At 37.7% G+C, this 22,384-nt stretch overlaps 1 protein-coding gene across 1 annotated transcript; it reads left to right on the top strand.

The window, feature by feature from the left end:
- Window positions 1–3,860: 3,860 nt before the first annotated feature.
- On the top strand, window positions 3,861–18,911 carry GCK72_011479 (uncharacterized protein; the record flags this gene model as incomplete). The annotated part of the gene is made up of 12 exons (XM_053728480.1): window positions 3,861–3,961; window positions 4,717–5,009; window positions 5,972–6,152; window positions 7,401–7,833; window positions 10,087–10,318; window positions 11,360–12,007; window positions 12,708–13,273; window positions 14,263–14,619; window positions 15,497–15,683; window positions 16,707–16,816; window positions 18,610–18,698; window positions 18,746–18,911. The coding sequence occupies 12 exons, from the start codon at window positions 3,861–3,863 to the stop codon at window positions 18,909–18,911; spliced, it is 3,363 nt and encodes a 1,120-aa protein (XP_053588057.1).
- Between the last annotated feature and the right edge of the window lie 3,473 nt (window positions 18,912–22,384).

Here is a 22,384-nt window from a genome sequence, read left to right as displayed (position 1 = left end):
TCGTGAAAAATCCCGTCAAAAACGGCGCTTTTTGAGCATTTTCCCAAATACTGGCGCGCCTTTGACGCGTTTTCGAAAATCGCTATTTTTGACTACTTTTGATAGGTTTTTGTTGAAAAACGCCTGTTTTTCATAGATTTTAGAGCCGTTTTGTCATTAAAATACCGTTTTTTCTGTTTTATCGTGAAAAATCCCGTCAAAAACTCCGTTTTTGAGCATTTTCCATATTACTGGCGCACCTTTGACGCGTTTTTGAAAACTGGCTAAATTAGACCAATTTTGGTGTTTTTTCGGTTGAAAATACGCAAATTTCACATGATTTTCTGCTCAATCTCGTGAAAATTACGTTTTTCGTGAAAAATCCAGTTAAAAACGGCGCTTTTTGAGCATTTTTCATATTACTGGCGCACCTTTGACGCGTTTTCTAAAAACGGTTAATTTGGATTATTTTTGGTGCTTTTTCAGTCGGAAATACGCAAATTTCACATATTTTTCAGCTTAATCTTGTGAAAATTACGTTTTTCGTGAAAAATCCCGTCAAAAACGGCGCTTTTTGAGCATTTTCCCAAATACTGGCGCGCCTTTGACGCGTTTTCGAAAAATGGTTAATTTGGATTATTTTTGGTGCTTTTTCAGTTGGAAATACGCAAATTTCACATGATTTTCTGCTTAATTTCGTGGAAATTACGTTTTTCGTGAAAAATCCCGTCAAAAACGGCGCTTTTTGAGCATTTTTCATATTACTGGCGCACCTTTGACGCGTTTTCTAAAAACGGTTAATTTGGATTATTTTTGGTGCTTTTTCAGTCGGAAATACGCAAATTTCACATATTTTTCAGCTTAATCTTGTGAAAATTACGTTTTTCGTGAAAAATCCCGTCAAAAACGGCGCTTTTTGAGCATTTTCCCAAATACTGGCGCGCCTTTGACGCGTTTTCGAAAAATGGTTAATTTGGATTATTTTTGGTGCTTTTTCAGTCGGAAATACGCAAATTTCACATATTTTTCAGCTTAATCTTGTGAAAATTACGTTTTTCGTGAAAAATCCCGTCAAAAACGGCGCTTTTTGAGCATTTTCCCAAATACTGGCGCGCCTTTGACGCGTTTTCGAAAAATGGTTAATTTGGATTATTTTTGGTGCTTTTTCAGTTGGAAATACGCAAATTTCACATGATTTTCAGCTTAATTTCGTGGAAATTACGTTTTTCGTGAAAAATCCCGTCAAAAACGGCGCTTTTTGAGCATTTTCCCAAATACTGGCGCGCCTTTGACGCGTTTTCGAAAAATGGTTAATTTGGATTATTTTTGGTGCTTTTTCAGTTGGAAATACGCAAATTTCACATGATTTTCAGCTTAATTTCGTGGAAATTACGTTTTTCGTGAAAAATCCCGTCAAAAACGGCGCTTTTTGAGCATTTTCCCAAATACTGGCGCGCCTTTGACGCGTTTTCGAAAAATGGTTAATTTGGATTATTTTTGGTGCTTTTTCAGTTGGAAATACGCAAATTTCACATGATTTTCTGCTTAATTTCGTGGAAATTACGTTTTTCGTGAAAAATCCCGTCAAAAACGGCGCTTTTTGAGCATTTTTCATATTACTGGCGCACCTTTGACGCGTTTTCTAAAAACGGTTAATTTGGATTATTTTTGGTGCTTTTTCAGTCGGAAATACGCAAATTTCACATATTTTTCAGCTTAATCTTGTGAAAATTACGTTTTTCGTGAAAAATCCCGTCAAAAACGGCGCTTTTTGAGCATTTTCCCAAATACTGGCGCGCCTTTGACGCGTTTTCGAAAAATGGTTAATTTGGATTATTTTTGGTGCTTTTTCAGTCGGAAATACGCAAATTTCACATATTTTTCAGCTTAATCTTGTGAAAATTACGTTTTTCGTGAAAAATCCCGTCAAAAACGGCGCTTTTTGAGCATTTTCCCAAATACTGGCGCGCCTTTGACGCGTTTTCGAAAAATGGTTAATTTGGATTATTTTTGGTGCTTTTTCAGTTGGAAATACGCAAATTTCACATGATTTTCAGCTTAATTTCGTGGAAATTACGTTTTTCGTGAAAAATCCCGTCAAAAACGGCGCTTTTGAGCATTTTTCATATTACTGGCGCACCTTTGACGCGTTTTCTAAAAACGGTTAATTTGGATTATTTTTGGTGCTTTTTCAGTCGGAAATACGCAAATTTCACATATTTTTCAGCTTAATCTTGTGAAAATTACGTTTTTCGTGAAAAATCCCGTCAAAAACGGCGCTTTTTGAGCATTTTCCCAAATACTGGCGCGCCTTTGACGCGTTTTCGAAAAATGGTTAATTTGGATTATTTTTGGTGCTTTTTCAGTTGGAAATACGCAAATTTCACATGATTTTCAGCTTAATCTCGTGAAAATTACGTTTTTCGTGAAAAATCCCGTCAAAAACGGTGCTTTTTGAGCATTTTCCCAAATACTGGCGCGCCTTTGACGCGTTTTCGAAAAATGGTTAATTTGGATTATTTTTGGTGCTTTTTCAGTTGGAAATACGCAAATTTCACATGATTTTCAGCTTAATTTCGTGGAAATTACGTTTTTCGTGAAAAATCCCGTCAAAAACGGCGCTTTTTGAGCATTTTCCCAAATACTGGCGCGCCTTTGACGCGTTTTCGAAAATCGCTATTTTTGACCATTTTCGACAGGTTTTTGTTGAAAAACACATGATTTTCATAGATTTTAGAGCCGTTTTGTCATCAAAATACCGTTTTTTCTGTGAAAATTAGATTTTTAAACTCAAAAATTGCAATTTTTGACTTAAAAATCACTTTTTCATTTAAAAAAATTCAATTTTTATTGTTTTTTTATACCGAAAAAGTGTGGAAAATCGTGTTTTCTACGGAAACAAGCGTCGAAAATCGTAATTGGAGTCTGGCGCGCCGTCGACGCGTGAAATTGGGTTTTCTGAAAAATCGTCGAAAATCAAAGTTTTTGAAGTAAAAAGTGATTAAAAAACATAATTTTGACAGTTTTTTCTTTAAAAATTCCTGAAATTTATGTTAATTTCAGGAATTTCAGGAGTTTTTATGAAAAAAACTGACAAAATTACGATTTTTTATCACTTTTTACTTCAAAAACTGAAAAATCGATTGTAAATAGCTTGAAAATTTGTTAAAAAACCAAAAATAGATATAATTTTTAACGTTTTTATATCAAAAAAGGGTTAAAAATTGCATTTTCTGGTTTAAAAATCCCAAGAATCGTTAAAAATCACACTTTTTAAATGAAAAAGTGACGAAAATCGTAATTTTGACAGATTTTCATATCAAAATTATGATTTTTCGTCATTTTTTTTTTCAAAAAGTGATTTTCGACGATTTTTCGGTATCAAAACGTTAAAAACTGAATTATTATACTAATTTCTTGGTTTTTCAGTCCAAAAATTGGATTTTCATAAATTTTTCTTATCAAAACACGATTTTTCACGCTTTTTTAACGAAAAAACTTGATTTTTCGTCACTTTTTCAATATAAAAACCTTAAAAATTGTATTTTTTGAAGTTTTCTAATAGAGTCCTAAATTCCCGCAATTTGGGTTCGAATTATGTTCAAAATTATGAGAAATTACTGAAAATCGTCATTTTTTCATACGAAAATTGGATTTTTGACGATTTTTGGTCTATTTTTATAAAAAAAAAGCGATTTTTCACTAATTTTTCCATATTTTTTTCCAGAAACACATGGATCTACCGGTGGATAAGCTGCGTATTCTCCGCGGTTACGATAATGACAAGAAATGGAAATTAATTGTAGATCAACAAGTGGCGAAACAAGTCACACCCGCCCGCCAAATATCTCGAAAAACTTTCGTATTTTTTGGACAAAAAAATGCTGAAAAAAGCGCTGAAAAACAAAGAAATTCAGACGGATGAGACGTCGACGAGTGTTCTCAGACATATTGAGATTAGTTTGAGGACGAATAGTGTTGAGTGAGTTGGGAGGGATGAAATCGGCTGAAAATTGGCTAAAATTGGCTGAAAATCGCCTGAGATCGGTTGTAATTGGTTAAAATCGGCTAAATCCCACCAAAACCCTACTCTAAACCTAGAAATCTGACTTTTAGACCGTTTTTCATGATTTTCACCCCCAAAATCTCATTTTCCTGTAATTTTGAGCTCAAATTCGAATTCCCCACCCATTTTTACCCCTATCCACAATTTTCCAGCTCTTTTGCTCGAATTGTCGTAAGATATAATGTTTCAGTCGGTGTTTGCGTACTTTTCGAGCTACAGTACCCCTCGAAATTCAAATTTTGAGTGAGAGACTCAAAAAAAGATGTCTAGACTCAGAATTTCACGGGGAATTCGGATATGACAATGGTTTTCTGGGTTTTTTAGAAATTTGACATGAGAAAATTCTCATTTTCCACTAAAATTGCTATTTTTTGCGTTTTCCCAACCACAGGCTAGTTTTTGAGCTCAAATTCAGATTCCCCACCCCTTTTTACCCCTATCCACAATTTTTAAGCTCTCTAACTCGAATTGTCATTAGATATGATGTTTCAATCGGTGTTTGCGTACTTTTCGAGCTACAGTACCCCGGAAATTCAAATTTTGAGTGAGAGACGCAGAAAAAGATGTCTAGACTCAGAATTTCACGGGGAATTTGAAAATGACCTCTAAATTTTGGAAAAAAATTAATTTAAAAAACTTTTTTTTTTCTCAAAATGTGAAATAATTTCCAGCTGGGTCTTCGAATTCCTCAACACGCCGAATCTGGGACTCCGAAAACTGGTCGACTACATGCGAACACTGCTCGCCGACTGTGCACCGTCCGTCCCATCGACGTCTTCTGGATTTCCGATTCTTCATCATCATCAGACACCGAATAACACGACGATGTCATCGAACGGCGGCGCCAACAACAGCTCCACATTCCACGAATCGCCGTCACACAATTCGTCGTCAGACGCCACGGCGAACTCGTCGATTTTCAGCAATATTTCAGCAGATGCCACCGCGAATTTGTTGAAGAAAGGTGCATATTTTTGGATTTTAAAGCTCAAATTCGAATTCAGCGCCTCAAAATACCCCTATACCTTCGTTTTTTGAGTTTTTAAAGTCAAAATTCACTCAAAATTCAAATTTTAGGGTTACGGTAGCGCCGAATGTGTGCAGACACCAAGTCTGCATACACCGATCGCCAGATTTTACGACATTGAGAGATTTTAAGCTGAAAATTGGTGTATAGACTAATTAACAGACGGAGTTTTCGAATTTGATGGAAAATTTCAGATTTTCACTTGAGAAATCACCGTACCCCCGCTATTTTTATTCGAAACCCCTAAAAATTTAGTTTTTTGAATTCAGCACGTCGAGACCTTTCAAATGAGACCAAAATCGACGAAATCCGTCATCATTTGAGTCCCGACACGAAAACCGGCGGGTTACTGTAGTTTAAAGGCGCATAGGGTGGCCAAATTTCAAAATGCATCGATTATAGTCATGATTATACTCATTCGAAGCGTCTCGACGAGCTGAATTCATTGGCGAGAAAATCGGGGACTAGTTTTGGATTTCTAGGCCACGAAGTTGAGTTTTCTAGGCCACGGGTTTTAATTGAGGGGTTTCCGGCGTTTTTGACGGTTTTTGACCGGATAAAAGTCAATTTTCTCTCATTTTTTGTTCATTTTAGCCGAATGGCGGACTAGTTTTGAATTTCTAGGCCACCACATGGTTTTCTAGGCCATGAGTGGAAGTTAACGGATTTTGTGCGTCTTTGACGGTTTTTGACAGGATAAAAGTCATTTTTTTTCTCATTTTTTGGTCATTTTAGCCAAATGGCGGACTAGTTTTGGATTTCCTAGGTCACCGGGGCGGGTTTCCTAGGCCATGGACCAAATTTGACGGATTTGAACCGTTTTTAGCTAGAAAAAACAAATTTTGCTCATTTTTTCGGATTTTTTTGATCTCGACATGAAAAACATGCGAATTTTCCAGGTCCACTGACAATTTCGAAGGGAAAAGTGGCGAAAAGTACGGGAGAAGCGGAGGATGACATTCATATCTGTATGATGTGCCTTCGGGCGATAATGAATAATAAACAAGGATTTCAACAAGTTTTCGCCGATGTCGAAGCGATATACTGTATCGTCCGGAGTATATTACATCAGAATTTGAGGTGAGTGGGCGGAAAATTGAAAAAATTAGAGAAATTCCAGGTTTCGCAAGATGAAAATTCAATTTTTCACTTGAAAATTTGAGTTTTTGCTTGAAAATTGTAAATTGGAATCTTGAAAAAACCCGATTTTTAGCTCAACAATTGAGTCTTTGGATGAAAAATGGATTTTTTCACAATTTTCCAGCTTTCTAACTCGAATTGTCGTAAAATATGATGTTTCACTCGGTGTTTGCGTACTTTTCGAGCTACAGTACCCCTCGAAATTCAAATTTTGAGTGAAATACTCAAAAAATGATATCTAAACTCAGAATTTCACGGGGAATCTGAATATGACAATGGTTTTCTGGGATTTTTAGAATTTTAACATGAGAAAATTATCATTTTCCACTGAAATTGCTATTTTTAGCGTTTTCCCATCTCCAGGCTCGATTTTGAGCTCAAATTCAGATTCCCCGCCCCTTTTTACCACTATTCACCGTTTTCTAGCTCTCTAACTCGAACTGTCGTAAGATATGATGTTTCAGTCGGTGTTTGCGTACTTTTTGAGCTACAGTACCCCGGAAATTCAAATTTTGAGTGAAAAACTCAAAAAAATACTTCTAGACTCCGAATTTCACGAGGAATTCGAATTTGAGCTCCAAATTTTGAAAATTTTCATTATTTTTTGTCTAAAAACCTGGATTTTCACCAATTTCCTCTCCAAATCTTAATTTTCCACTCACAATATGCAATTTTTTTCAAATTTTCAGAACGAAAACGCCTATTTTTAGATTAAAAATCGAATTTTTAGACTAAAAACCTGGAATTTCACCAGTTTTTCACTCAAAAATCCCGATTTTTAGCTTAAAAATTGAATTTTTAGACTAAAAAACCTGGAATTTCTACATTTTTCCACTCAAAAATGCGATTTTCAGTCTAAAATTTCAGTTTTCATATCAATTTTTGGTTCAAAAACCTGGAATTTCACCGATTTCCTCCCAATAACTCAATTTTCCACTAAAAAAAATGCAATTTTTTACTCAAAAACCCCCATTTCTCGGCTGAAAACCCTGGAATTTCTACATTTTTCCACTCAAAAATCTCAAATTTTCAGAACAAAAAATCCCGATTTTTAGCTTAAGAATTGAATTTTTAGTCTAAAAACCTGGAATTTCTACAATTTACCACTCAAAAATCCCGATTTTCAGTCTAAAATTTCAGTTTTCACATAATTTTTGGTTTAAAAACCTGAAATTTCCCGATTTTCAGAACAAAAACGTTGGTAATCCAAATGCTCTCATCGATTTGTATGGTCCAAGGTGGTCAAGAGATCGTGTCAGACGCATTTGACCGTTTCGAAAAGGATTTTCGTGAGCCTCGTCGCTTCTCAACACTAATTCAATTCGTTCGGAATCCACCTGAATTCCACGTGGAATTCCTCTCATCGGCCGTCCAATTCTTTGATTATTTCGTCAATAACGTCGACGATTTGAATTTCCGCGTCCATCTACAGTATGAAATGACACTACTCGGATTGGATAAATATATTGAACAAATGTCGGAATGTGAATCTGATGAACTACAAGAACGAATGATTTCGTATCAGAATTCGGCGATTGACGTCGCACAACTTTTGGAGGATTCGAATCAGAAGACTGAGTTGATTGACGAGAAGGAGACGTTGAAAATGAGATTGTCACAGGTTTGATCAACTAAATTGACCTAAAATCGGCTAAAATCGCTCTGAAACTTAATTTTTTGGTCGAATCCTTATTCCCCACGCCGAGAGCTTTCAAATGAGCCCCATATTGACCAATTTCTGACCAATTTGAAAATTTCGACCCCTATGCGCCTTTAAACTACAGTAACCCAGCGATTTTCGTGTCGAGACTCAACTGGCACCGAATCTAGTCATGATTATAGTCATTCGATGCGTCTCGACGAGCTGAATTCGAATATATAATTGAAAATCCGAAAATTTGAGATTTTTGGGTCTTGACACGAGTTTAAAGGCGTTTTGAAGCGGAAATTTACAGATTTTCACTTGAGAAATCACCGTACCCTCGTTATTTTTATTCGAAACCTCAAGAAATTTAATTTTTTGAATTCAGCACGTCGAGACCTTTCAAATGAGCCCAAAATCGACGAAATCCGTAACCAATTGAGTCCCGACACGAAAATCGTCGGGTTACTGTAGTTTAAAGGCGCATAGGGTGGTCAAATTTCAAAATGCATCGATTATAGTCATGATTATACTCATTCGAAGCGTCTCGACGAGGAGAATTTGAATATATAACTGAAAATTTGACGTTTGAGATTTTTGGGTCTTGACACGAGTTTAAAGGCGCATAGACATCGAAATTTTGAAAGTGATCAGTAGTATTGCGATATGGAGCTCATTTCAAAGGTAATGGCGTACTGGCTATGAATATAATAAAATTTTGAGTCAATTTTCAGTTTTGAAGCGGAAATTTACAGATTTTCACTTGAGAAGTCACCGTAACCTCGTTATTTTTATTCGAAACCTTAATCTATTTAGTTTTTGGAATTCAGCACGTCGAGACCTTTCAAATGAGCCCAAAATCGACGAAATCCGTTACCAATTGAGTCCCGACACGAAAATCGCCGGGTTACTGTAGTTTAAAGGCGCATAGGGTGGTCAAATTTTAAAATGCATCGATTATAGTCATGATTGTAGTCATTCGAAGCGTCTTGACGAGGAGAATTCAAATATATAACTGAAAATTCGACGTTTTGAGATTTTTGGGTCTTGACACGAGTTTAAACGCGCATAGACATCGAAATTTTGAAAGTGATCAGTAGTATTGCGATATGGAGCTCATTTCAAAGGTAATGGCGTACTGGCTATGAATATAATAAAATTTTGAGTCAATTTTCAGTTTTGAAGCGGAAATTTACAGATTTTCACTTGAGAAATCACCGTACCCTCATTATTTTTGATCAAAAACTCAAGAAATTTAGTTTTTTGAATTCAGCACGTCGAGACCTTTCAAATGAGCCCAAAATCGACGAAATCTGTTACCTATTGAGTCTCGACACGAAAATCGTCGGGTTACTGTAGTTTAAAGGCGCATAGGGTGGTCAAATTTCAAAATGCATCGATTATAGCCGTGATTATACTCATTCAAACCGTCTCGACGAGAGAAATTCAATGGTGTAAAAATCGGGGACTAGTTTTAGATTTCTAGGCCACCAGGTGGCGTTTTCTAGTCCATGAGTTGAAATTGACGGTTTTCAGTCATTTTCAGCCGAGGAAAGGCCATTTTTCTCGTTTTTCTACGATTTTGCACTAATTTTCCTCAATTATATAAAAAACCACGAGTTTTCCAGGTTGGAAATTGTGAAAATTGGATGAATTTTAACGGGCTCAAATTCAAATTATCCGCCCCTTTTTACCCCTATCCACAATTTCCTGGCTCTCTAACTCGAATTGTCGTAAGATATGATGTTTCAGTCGGTGTTTGCGTACTTTTCGAGATACAGTACTCTCGAAATTCAAATTTTGAGTGAGAGACTCAAAAAAAGATGTCTAGACTCAAAATTTCACGGGGAAATCGAATATGACAATGGTTTTCTGGGATTTCGGGATTTTGATTTTGCGAAAGTTCACATTTTGATGCAAAATTTGTCATTTTCTCTGATTTTTTTACCCCTGGCTCAATTTTTAGCGTCAAATTCGAATTCCCTATCAATTTTTACCCCTATCCACCACTTTCTAGCTCCATAGCGTGAGTTGTCGTAAGATATGATGTTTCAGTCGGTGTTTGCGTACTTTTCGAGCTACAGTACACCCGAAATTCAAATTTTGAGTGAAAGACTCAAAAAAAGATGTCTAGACTCAGAATTTCACGATGAATTTGATTCCGAAGTAGTTTTCGATGCGATTTTTCACTCAAAAATCATTATTTTTACCTAAATTTTTACTATTTTTCAGGCGAACGAACGTGTGCAAGAAGTCGAAGCAAAATGGATCACCGACAAAGCGGCACTCGACCGTCGACTACTCGATTTAGTGATGGAAAGAGAACGAATGGAGAAAGAGCACGTCGAGCAGAAGGGAACGTGGACGAAGACGATGAATGAAAAGGATCGACAGGCGAGAGAAGAGAGAAAACGATTGGAACAGAAGATTGGAGAGTTGGAGGCGATGCAAAAGCAGATGCAGGGTAAGAAATTGAGAAAATTTGGAAGAAATTCGAGAAAAATTGGTCCAAAATCACAAATTTCCGATTGAAAACCGCGTTTTTTTCACAATTTTATCATCAAATTCGAATTCCCCGCCCATTTTTACCCCTATCCACAATTTTTAAGCTCTTTAACTCGAATTGTCGTAAGATATGATGTTTCAATCGGTGTTTGCGTACTTTTCGAGCTACAGTACCCCTCGAAATTCAAATTTTGAGTGAGAGACTCAAAAAATGATGTCTAGACTCAGAAATTCACGGAAAATTTGAATATGACAATAGTTTTCTGGGATTTCAGGCTTTTGATTTTGTGAAATTTGACTTTTTGAGTAAAAATTTGTCATTTTCTCAGATTTTCTAATACCAGGCTCAATTTTTGCGGTCTAATTCAGATTCCCCGCCCCCTTTTACCCCTATTCACAATTTTCTAGCTCCATAGCGTGAATTGTCGTAAGATATGATGTTTCAGTCGGTGTTTGCGTACTTTCCGAGCTACAGTACCCCTGAAATTCAAATTTCGAGTGAAAAACGCCAAAAAATATGTCTAGACTCCAAATTTCACGGGGAATTTGAAAATGAGCTCCAAAATTTTTTCGTGACCTTTTAAATGAGCCCAAAATTGACCAAATCCGTCACCAATTGGGTTACTGTAGTTTAAAGGCGCATAGAGTGGAAAATTTCGATTATGGTCATGATTATAGTCATTCGAAGCGTCTCGACACGCTGAATTCAATGGTGTGAAAATCGGGGACTAGTTTTGGATTTCTAGGCCACCAGGTGGCGTTTTCTAGGCCACGAGTTGAAATTTACTGATTTTGGGCGTTTTTGACCGTTTTTGACCGGAAAAAAGCCAATTTTCTCTCATTTTCCGGTCATTTTAGCATAATGGCGGACTTGTTTTGGATTTCTAGGCCACCGGCTGGATTTCCTAGGCCATGAGCCAAATTTGACCGTTTTCAGCCGAGAAAAAGCCCATTTTTTTCCCGTTTTTTCACGATTTTCGATTAATTTTCTTATTTTCAGCCGGTCTTCAAGTGCAACAACAACAAGCTCAAGCGGCAGCTCAAAAGTCTCCACCAACACCGCCACCACCGGCTCCAGGTCCCCATAAAGAGCAACGTCGCTCTACGTCGAAAGACCCCCGCCCGGCTCCGCCCCCAATTTCATCGATCCCTCCGCCACCGCCGATCGCTGGCCTAATAGCCGCAAACGGTTCGAACGTCCCAATCCCTCCGCCCCCTCCACCGCTCCCCGGGGCCACCGGAGCTCCGCCCCCTCCGCCACCACCGCCACCAATCGGAGGTGGACCGCCCCCTCCTCCGCCACCGCCCGGATCGTTGGCTCCGCCCTCAAATGATGTGAAAACGATCAAAAAAATCTATCAGACGAAGAATAAGTTGCCGCAATTAAATTGGACGGCGATGAAACCGATGCAGGCGAAGAATACGGTGTTTGAGAAGCTTAATGATGAGTTAATTATTGAGAAAATCGATTTTTCGAAGCTCGAAGAGATGTTTAAGATGGCTCCGCCCACTATTGGAGGGCTCGGCGAGCCGAAGAACGAGACGGGACCCTTGGGACAGGTTAGTCCTGGAAGTGCGACGTCGGGAGGTGCGGTCGCGTCGGCGAGAAAGAATACGTTGATGGATGCGAAGAGGTTGCAGAATGTTGGTGAGTAACTTTATGTGAAAAATGCAAATTTTGGAGCTGAAACCAAAACCCACCTCGACAGCTCAAAATCTGAGTTTCAGACGATTTTTTGTAATTTTCACCCTCAAAATCTTGTTTTTCTAAATTTTTATGCTCAAATTCAGATTCCCCCGCCCCCTTTTACCCCTATCCACAATTTTCCAGCTCCCTAACTCGAATTGTCGTAAGATATGATGTTTCAGTCGGTGTTTGCGTACTTTTCGAGCTACAGTACCCCCGGAAATTCAAATTTTGAGTGAGAGACTCAAAAAAAGTTGTCTAGACTCAGATTTTTACGGGGAAATCGAATATGACAATGGTTTTCTGAGACTTCGGGATTTTGATTTTGCGAAACTTCACATTTTGATGCAAAATTTGTCATTTTCTCAGATTCCCTCACTCCTAGGCCAAATTTTGAGCCAAAATTCAAAATCCCCGCCCATTTTTACCCCTATCCACCAATTTCTAGCTTTCTAACTCGAATTGTCGTAAGATATGATGTTTCACTCGGTGTTTGCGTACTTTTCGAGCTACAGTACCCCCGGAAATTCAAATTTTGAGTAAAAAACTCTAAAAAAGATGTCTAAACTCAGAATTTCAAGAGGAATTCGAATTTGAGCTTAAAATTCAGAGTTTTTCACTGAAATTTTCGAAATTTTCAATTTTTATCCTATTTTTCCAGCCATCACTCGTCGCAAAGTGGCAATGGATGCGAAATCGATAATGGCGGCTGTGCATCAACTCGACTTGCAATCCCTATCACCCGAAAAAGTGGATATCCTCTCCAGAATTCTTCCGACAGACGACGAACGTAAAATCTACGCGGAAAAGCGTGAAAAATCGAAAGAAAATTCGGAAAATTCTCAAATTTCTCAAAATTCGATGGAAAATCTGTCGGAAGAGGATCATTTCGTCGCGGCACTCTGCGAAATCGAACGTCTCGAACACAAATTGACAGTGATGCGTGTCATGTCGGAATTCGACGAATCCGCCGCGCTTCTGGAACCCCAGCTGACTCATGTGACGGCGGCGTCGAAATGTGCGCGAGAAGCGCAAGAATTTCATGGAGTACTCGAAGTTATTCTCGCTTTTGGAAACTATATGAATAGCGGGAAAAGGGGCGGAGCCTACGGATTCAAATTGTCATCGTTGGACTCGTTGGCTATTCTGAAATCACCAACTGATAGAAGTTTGACACTGTTGCATATGATTGTCGCCGAAATTGAGTCGAATTTGCCCCATTTGAAGGTAAAAATCCAGCTAAATTGAGCAAAAATCGGCTAAAATCGCTCTGAAACTAAATTTTGTAGTCAAATCCTTATTCTTCACGCCGAGAGCTTTCAAATGAGCCCCATATTGACCAAGTTCTGACCAATTTGAAAATTTCGGCCCTTATGCGCCTTTAAACTACAGTAATCCGCCGGTTTTCGTGTCGAGACTCAATTGGTGACGGATTTGATCGATTTTGGGCTCGTTTGAAAGGTCTCGACGTGCTGAATCCGAATATATAACTGAAAATTAGAAACTTTGAGATTTTTGGGTCTTATCACGAGTTTAAAGGCACATAGACATCGATATTTTGAAAGTGATCAGTAGTATTGCGATATGGAGCTCATTTCAAAGGTAATGGCGTACTGGCTATGAATATAATAACATTTTGAGTCAATTTTCAGTTTTGAAGCGGAAATTTACAGATTTTCACTTGAGAAATCACCGTACCCTCGTTGATTTTGATCCAAAACTCAAGAAATTTAATTTTTTGAATTCAGCACGTCGAGACCTTTTAAATGAGCTCAAAATCGATAAAATCCGTTACCAGTTGAGTCTCGACACGAAAATCGTCGGGTTACTGTAGTTTAAAGGCGCGTAGGGTGGTCAAATTTCAAAATATATCGATTATAGTCGTGATTATAATCATTCGAAGCGTCTCGACGAGCTGAATTCAATGGTGTAAAAATCAGGAACTAGTTTTGGATTTCTAGGCCATCAGTTGGCGTTTTCTAGGCCACGAGTTGAAATTGACGGATTTTGACCGTTAGAAAGTAACATTTTCTCATTTTTTGGTCATTTTACCGTGTTGAGTTCAGTAATTGAAAATTGGCGGACTAGTTTTGGATTTCTAGACCACCAGGTGGTGTTTTCTAGGCCATGAGTTGGAATTGACAGTTTTCAGCCATTTTCAGCCGAGAAACGCAAATTTTTTTTTCCGTTTTTCCACAAATTTCTCTCATTTTCAGACATTCTCCGAGCAGCTGAAATTTGTCGACAAAGCGACAAGTGTCCAATGGGATTCTGTCGCCTCTGATATGAAAGATTTGGAGCAAGGATTCAAAATGGCTGAAAAAGAGCAATCGCTGAAAGGCGCAGACTGTCCAGAAACGCTCAACGAGTTCATCAAAACGCGAAAACAGAAAATGTCGGATTTGGAGCAATCATTCCAATTGGCGAAATCGTCGTTCAAAGATTGCTGTGAATTCTACGGAGAGAACGAGAAAACCACGTCGCCCAATGTGTTCTTCCAGAAATTGGCTCATTTCGTCACGAATTATAACAAGTGTCGATTGGAGAATGAGGCGAAAGCCGCGTTGGAGAGGGTGAGTCGCGTTTTTCAGCGATTTTTTGACGGAAAACACAACGAAACTGAGAAAAAATTGCAGTTTTTGAGCGAAAAATCACACAAAATCGGTGAAAATCGCTCAGAATAGGCACCAAAAAACAAAAAACCACCACGGGGAGTCGAACCCCCGACCTTTCGGACCATACGGTGTCTACCTTAACCACTCGGCCACCACTTCCAGAATTTTGAAAAAAATCCGTTTTTTTGGGGTTTAAATACTTGAAAATTATGAATTTTGAGTTATTTGACGCGTAGAAGTCAGAACACTGATTTTTGACAAGTTGAATCTACATTATTGAAAAAATCGGTTTAAAACCCTGCTGGACTCTAAAAATCTCATAATTTGAGATTTAAAAAACTCAAAAACTGCAGATTTATAGGTTATTTGACATGTAGAACCCGAAAAAAGCAAACAAAAAAAGATTCAAAAAGTTTTGACCACTGTGGGGATCGAAGCCCCGACCTTTTGAACCATACGGTGTCTACCTTAACCACTCGGCCAGAACTAAAAATTAGCGAAAATAGCGATTTTTTGGTGAAAAAGCTCAAAAACTGCAGATTTATAGGTTAATTGACATGTAGAACCCGAAAAAACAAGTAAAAAGAGATTCAAAAAGTTTTGACCACTGTGGGGATCGAACCCTCGACCTGTTGAACCATACGGTTTCTACCTTAACCACTCGGCCACCACTTCCAAATTTTGAAGAAATTCCGTTTTTTCGGGTAATAATCTTGAAAATTACGAATTTTTGAGTTTTTTGGCACGTAAAAGGCGGAAAAATTGACTTTTGACAGGTTGAACACCATTTTTTAGCTTAATTTGAATATAAAAATTGCTATTTTCAATTTTTCAGCGTCAAAAAGAGGAACAAGAACGTCGCGCGCGAGTCGCCAGCTCGAAATCGTCCGTCTCATCGGAACAAGATCAACTAATGCTGGAATTGGCTGAAAAAGTGGGCGGATTGGGTGGTGGAAGACGGCAGAGAGCGAAGATTGACAGTACTCGAATGGATCATGGCGATTTCGAGAAATTGATGAATGGTGAGTTGGTTCAGAGGTTTCGAGTAAAAAATTGCGATTTTTAGGTGAAATTTTTAGAAAATTGACCTAAAATTGGCTAAAATCGCTCTAAATCTAAATTTTCTGATCAAATCCTTATTCCCCACACCGAGAGCTTTCAAATGAGCCCCATATTGGCCAATTTCTGACCAATTTGAAAATTTCGACCACTATGCGCCTTTAAACTACAGTAACCCGCCGGTTTTCGTGTCGAGACTCCAAGTGTACAGAATCTAGTCATGATTATAGTCATTCGAAGCGTCTCGACGAGCTGAATTCGAATATATAACTGAAAATTCGACATTTTGAGATATTTGGGTCTTGACACGAGTTTAAAGGCGCATAGACATTTAAATTTTGAAAGTGATCAGTAGTATTGCGATATGGAGCTCATTTCAAAGCTAATGGCGTGCTGGCTATGAAAATAATGAAATTGCGAGTCAATTTTCAGTTTTGAAGCGGAAATTTACAGATTTTCACTTGAGAAATCACCGTACCTTCGTTATTTTTGATCCAAAACTCAATAAATTTAATTTTTTGAATCCAGCACGTCGAGACCTTTTAAATGAGCCCAAAATCGACGAAATCCGTCACCAATTGAGTCTCGACACGAAAATCGTCGGGCTACTGTAGTTTAAAGGCGCATAGAGTGGAAAATTTCAAAATTCTTCGATTATAGTCATGATTATACTCATTCGAAGCGTCTCGACGAGATGAATTCAAAAATTTAGGTTTCATGTATATCGCAACAAACTATACCGAGTTACTGTAGTTTCAGTGGTGCTCAAATTTTCGAAAAGTTTCGAAAATCTGTAACTTTGTTGGTTTTCAAGATTTTCTAGTGTTTTTTGGCTAGAAATGTGTAGAATGTGGTAAACTTGTTAAGAAAAATAAATTTCAAAAATTTCAGATTTTCCGTCTAAAAATGCCAAAAAATCCAATTTTTTTAATTCAAAAATTCCCCTAAAACCTCAATTTTTCACTCCAAAATCCTAAAATTTCCAGGTCTGAAACATACGGGCGGTACCACTCCAAACCGTCGGAAGATGTCCAAATCACCGTCACCAGCGCCCCGAAGCTCCGCCCCTCCGCCAGTGGCGCCGAAAACGAGAGTCGTTAGTGTCGAAAGGGATCGACAATGATGAATATTCAAAATTTTTCACTTTTTTTTCGATTTTCTCCCTATTTTTTTACCCTAATAACCCCAATTTTTGACCAAAAATTCTATTTTTTCGATTTACGGGCATTCTTTTTCTTTTTTCTGAGCATTTTTGTGTTCCACTAGAAATTCCTGCTGAAATCCGGTATCCTTTTTGTCGTTTTTTTTTGTGTTTCCATTTCATGGTGAGTATAGAAACCGGTCACTCCCTCTCTGAATTGTAATTGTCTAATAATAAATGAAATTATTATTAATTTTGAGTGAAAAATTCGGATTCAGCTCGTCGAGACGCTTCGAAAGAGTATAATCACGGCACATTTTGGTGCATTTTGAGTTTTGACGAATTCTATGCGCCTTTAAATTTATTGGGTTACGGTAGTTTTCGTGGTGAGACTCAATTTGCTTCAAACACTGACATGAGTATAGTCATTCGAAGCGTCTTTACACGCTGAATTCAAATATACTATTTTCAGAGAATTTGAGTAGAGTTTAAGCGGGTTACGGTAGTTTAAAAGAGCAGCGGTAGGTCAAAATGAAAATTTTTGAAGATAGGGCATGATTATACTCGTTTGAAGCGTCTTGACACGCTGAATCCGAATATATAAATTGCAGGTGCTTTGGAGAAAACTGGACCGGGTTACGGTAGTTTTAGTCATTTCCAGATTTTCGAAAAGTTTCGAAAATCTGTAACTCTTTGTGTTTTTGATATGTTTAGTTAATTTTTGGCTCAAATTGAGGAAAATAAGTTGAAGTAGATAGGAAAAATAATTGGACCCAAGGATTTCCCATTTTCCCTGTTGTCACGTTAATGAGCGTCCGTGTGCCTCTCTTTTGTCCACTTGTTGGTATAATGTGTGTAATCAATAGGAAGAGAGATACAGCAGGGATCTGTAGAGACGCAGACAACGAGATAGTGACCTCCAGCACACCCCCAGACACCCATCCTCAACTTACTCACAAATCAATTGAGTCGCGCTAACGGAATGTGTGACCCCCGGTATTCTCTGATTTTTTTTGAATTCTAATTTTGGCGATGGAGCTTTTGGAGAAAGGTAAGTAACTGCTGGCTGAAAATCTAAAATCAAAAAAAATTTTGAAAAATCGCGATTTTGGGTGAAAACTTGTTTGAAATTCGTTCAAAATCAGTCTAAACCCCTAATAATTACATTTGGGGCCAAAATTTCAACAGAAAAACGCAGATTTTTATGTTATTTGACGCGTAAAACCTGAAAAAAAACAAGCAAAAAAAGATTCAAAAAGTTTTGACCACTGTGAGGATTGAACCCTCGACCTTTTGAACGATAGGGAATTCTACCTTAACCACTCGGCCAGAACTCAAATTTTTCGAAAAATCGCGATTTTTGAGTGAAAAATCTCAAAAACTTCAGATTTATAGGTTATTTGACACGTAGAACCCGATAAAATTATGCAAAAAAAGATTCAGATAGTTTTGACCACTGTGGGGATCGAACCATCGACCCTTTGAACGATAGGAAATTCTACCTTAACCACTCGGCCAAAATCACAATTTTTCGAAAAATTGCGATTTTTGGGTGAAAAACTCAAAAACTTCAGATTTCTAGGTTATTTGGCACGAAAAACCCAATAAAACTAGAAAAAAAATTCCTAAAATTTTAACCACCACGGGGACTCGAACCCCCGACCTTTTTTGAATTGGAATTTTTCAAATTTTTTTTTTTTCGTATTCTTGATAGAACTTCTTCACGATTTTTATGATATTTTTTGCAGGATCGTGAAGTGGAAAGATATGAGGGCAGAGCAGCCTGGTTGGTAGCCCGAGCAGGAAATGCAAGACATCGGCAATTCGAGATATGCCGGTAAATAACAACTTTGTCTACATGAGATAACTATATTTCAGTTTCAGACGATGTGGAGCATCTCACATCCCCAGAACGTCACCGGAGCAAGTCGTGACGATAACAATGTTCCCGCCATGCTTCTTCACCGACACAACACTGCTCGAAGATATACGAGGAGCGCCAGAAACACAGAGAGAAGAACTTTATCAAATGGTTTCAAAGTTCATCTAGAATTCTTTTTTTTTACATTCCATCGACTAGCGTCCCCCACCTTCACTATACTTCCCAAGTACCAGACTTTGTTACTTAATTTCACGTAATGCTGCTTGTTTCCTCATTCCGTTCTCTAAAATGTTAGTTATATCACTTTTCCTACCATTAAACAACATATATAGTTTAATCTGTTGATTTCTTCGTTTTCCCATTTTTGTTGCTCTCTATCATGGCTCGTGTCGTTTTTCTTATGTCCCAACGATTCTCTTTCCCATTTCGAATTGTTAACCAGTTTTTTTACTCTAAAATTGTTGACTGCTCTGTTTTTGACCCGTTGATTCTAACTTGTCCTCATTCCTCATCTAGTTTCAACTCTCCCTCATTGTTTCTTTATGAACCCAATTTCTCATCATCCCACTGGAAAATCTAACACCTCTCTGTTTCGTGTCTTCATTCCTCGCATACTTTTGTATTTTGACCCTGTTCAAAATTATTTCAGTTGTCTCATATAATTAAACTTAAAATGAACACTTGTAATGTAGATATGGTGTGTTACGGGGAGGTCGAAAAGAAAAAATGCATCAAATGTAGACGTGAGTATACTCGTTTGAAGCGCCTCGATGAGCTGATTCAGAATACCGTAAATACTGTATTATAACGGCACCTGTAATAGAACGGCACCTGTATTATAACGGCACCCCACAAATACTCAGAATTCATGAATATGAATATCCCGTTGTTTTTTATTGTTTCTGATTAGAATTAGCGTGATTGATAACGTCTTGATCAACGAAAAGAACGCCCAAAAAAGGTTTTTCGTTTAAATTTAATGAGTTTTTAAAACCTCAAAATTTCTCTGGGAGGCAGTTGAAAAATATAACGGCATGCCGTTATAATACAGTATTTACGGTATATAAATATCAGGTGCCTTGGAGCAAACTGGACCGGGTTACGGTAGTTTTTGTGATTTTGAGATTTTCGGAAAGTTTCGAAAATCTGTAACTTTTTGAATCTGTAACTTTTTGAGTTTTTGAAAAATAATTGGACCCAAAAATTACCCATTTTCCGCCTAAGCCACGTTAATGAGCGTCCGTGTGCCTCTCTTTTGTCCTCTTGTTGGTATAATGTGTGTAATCAATAGGAAGAGAGACACAGCAGGGATCTGTAGAGACGCAGACAACGAGAGAAAGAGATTAATGACCTCCAGCATACCCCTAGACACCCCTCCACAACCTATTCACAATATACAAAAAATGCACTAACGGAATGTGCGTAACCCCCCGGTATTCTCTGATTTTTATTGAATTCTAGTTTTTATTTATTTTTTTGACGAAACTTGTGGAAAAAGGTGAGTAATCGCTACAGTGACTGCTAGCTGAAAATCTGAAATCAATAATTTTTCGAAAAATCGCGATTTTTTGGTAAAAACTCGTTCAAAAGCCGTCTAAAAACCACATTTGGGACCAAAATTTCAACAAAAACTACATATTTCTAGGTTATTTGTCACGTAGAACCCGAAAAAACATGTAAAAAAAGATTCAAAAAGTTTTGACCACCACGGGAATCGAACCCCCGACCCTTTGAACCATATCTTAACCACTCGGACAGAACCAAAAACTTTTGAAAAATCGCAATTTTTGGGTGCAAAAATACTCAAAAATGACAGTTTTTATGTTAGTTGACACGTAGAACCCAATAAAAACAAGAAAAAAGAGATTTAAATAGTTTTGACCACTGCGGGGATTGAACCCCCGATCTTTTGAACCATAGGGAATTCTACCTTAACCACTCGGCCAGAACTCAAATTTTTCGAAAAATTGCGGTTTTTGGGGGTAAAAAACTTGAAAATCACGAATTTCGCGGTTATTTGACATGTAGAACTCGAAAAAAGTAAGCAAAAAAAGATTCAAAAAGTTTTGACTTTTACGGGAATCGAACCCCCGATCTTTTGAACCATACGGTTTATACCTTAACCACTCGGCCAGAACCAAAAATTTTCAGAAAATTGCGATTTTTGGGTAAAAGTACACGAAAATGGCAGTATTTTAGGTTATTTGACACGTAAAACCCAATAAAAACAAGAAAAAAGTTTTGACCACCACGGGGATCGAACCCCCGACCCTTTGAACTATAGGGAATTTTACATTAACTACTCAAATTTTGGGAAAAATACGTTTTTTGGGGTAAAAAAGCTAGAAATTCAGGAATTTTGTGTTATTTGATAGGTAGAAGACGGAAAAATAGACTTTTGTCAAGTGGAATCCATATAAACACATTTTTTTGCTTAAAATCACTATTTTCTTTTTTTTTTCAGCGTCAAACAAATAATTATTCTAAATAACAATTTTCAGCCAAGGCAAGGCAGTGTCATACTGTATTCGAATGGAGAAGGAGATCCTGCGCAGCAAATTGAAAAAATTGATCAAAATAAGAATGCTCTCAGTTGAGAAAGTCGAGGATAAGCTCTGGAAAGAGTGTCCACACTATGGATCGATTCGATTCTTTAGAAGGGAGACGTGGAAATGGGAAACATGATTCGATGAAGAAAAATTATTTCATTTACTTTTTTTTTGTTTTATTTAAAAATGAAACTATAACATGATATATCAAACACAAAACAATTATGCCTACAATTACTGCTAACCCAATGCACTTGTTTCCACCGTCAAAGTTGTCTCCAGAAGAAAAAAAAAAGTTGGTTTGACACGTGGGCGGCACACTGAAAATATTTCACATTCACATTTGCTACAGTACTCTACTCCTCTATTTCTCACCTTTCTTCTTTGGACCAATGACTGTTGGAACTCTGGTGGTGGTCGAATCCGGACGAGCTGTGGTTATGCTGAAAATGTCAATAAAAACAAGCCAAAAGTTGGTTAGAGCTCAAAAAATCATTGAAAATCTGTCATTTTTGAGTATTTTTACCCAAAAATCGCAATTTTTGGGGAAGAATCACTATCGTCCAAAAGGTCGGGGGTTCGATCCCCCTGCTGGTCAAAACTTTTTCAATCTTTTTTTGCTTGTTTTTTTCGGGTTCTAGGTGTAAAATAACCTATAACTTGGACATTTTTGAGTACTTTTACCCAAAAATCGCAATTTTCTGAAAAGTTTTGGTTCTGGCCCAGTGGTTAAGGTAGAAACCATATGGTCTAAAAGGTCAGGGGTTCAATCCCCGTGGTGGTCAAAACTTTTTGAATCTTTTTTTGCTTGTTTTTTTTGGGTTCTACATGTCAAACAATCTATAGATCCTTTGAAATTTTTTTATAATTCTTACATTTTGGAATTTTCCAAGTCGTCGTTTCCGGTTTTCCGTCTCATCCGTCCCATTCTCCGGCTTCCAGTCCCGATCCACCACATGGACATATATAGTATAGACTATATTGTCCTTGTAGAGTCTGAGCTGAAAAATTGGGAAGGTTGTCACTAGCATCGCTATCACTATATAGTCGCTATCCCTATCGCTATCCCTATCATCGAAATCGTTATCACTT

The sequence above is a fragment of the Caenorhabditis remanei genome, chromosome III (genome assembly GCF_010183535.1).
Source record: "Caenorhabditis remanei strain PX506 chromosome III, whole genome shotgun sequence".
NCBI lineage: Eukaryota > Metazoa > Nematoda > Chromadorea > Rhabditida > Rhabditidae > Caenorhabditis > Caenorhabditis remanei.
This window is presented reverse-complemented; position numbering and strand designations above follow the sequence as displayed.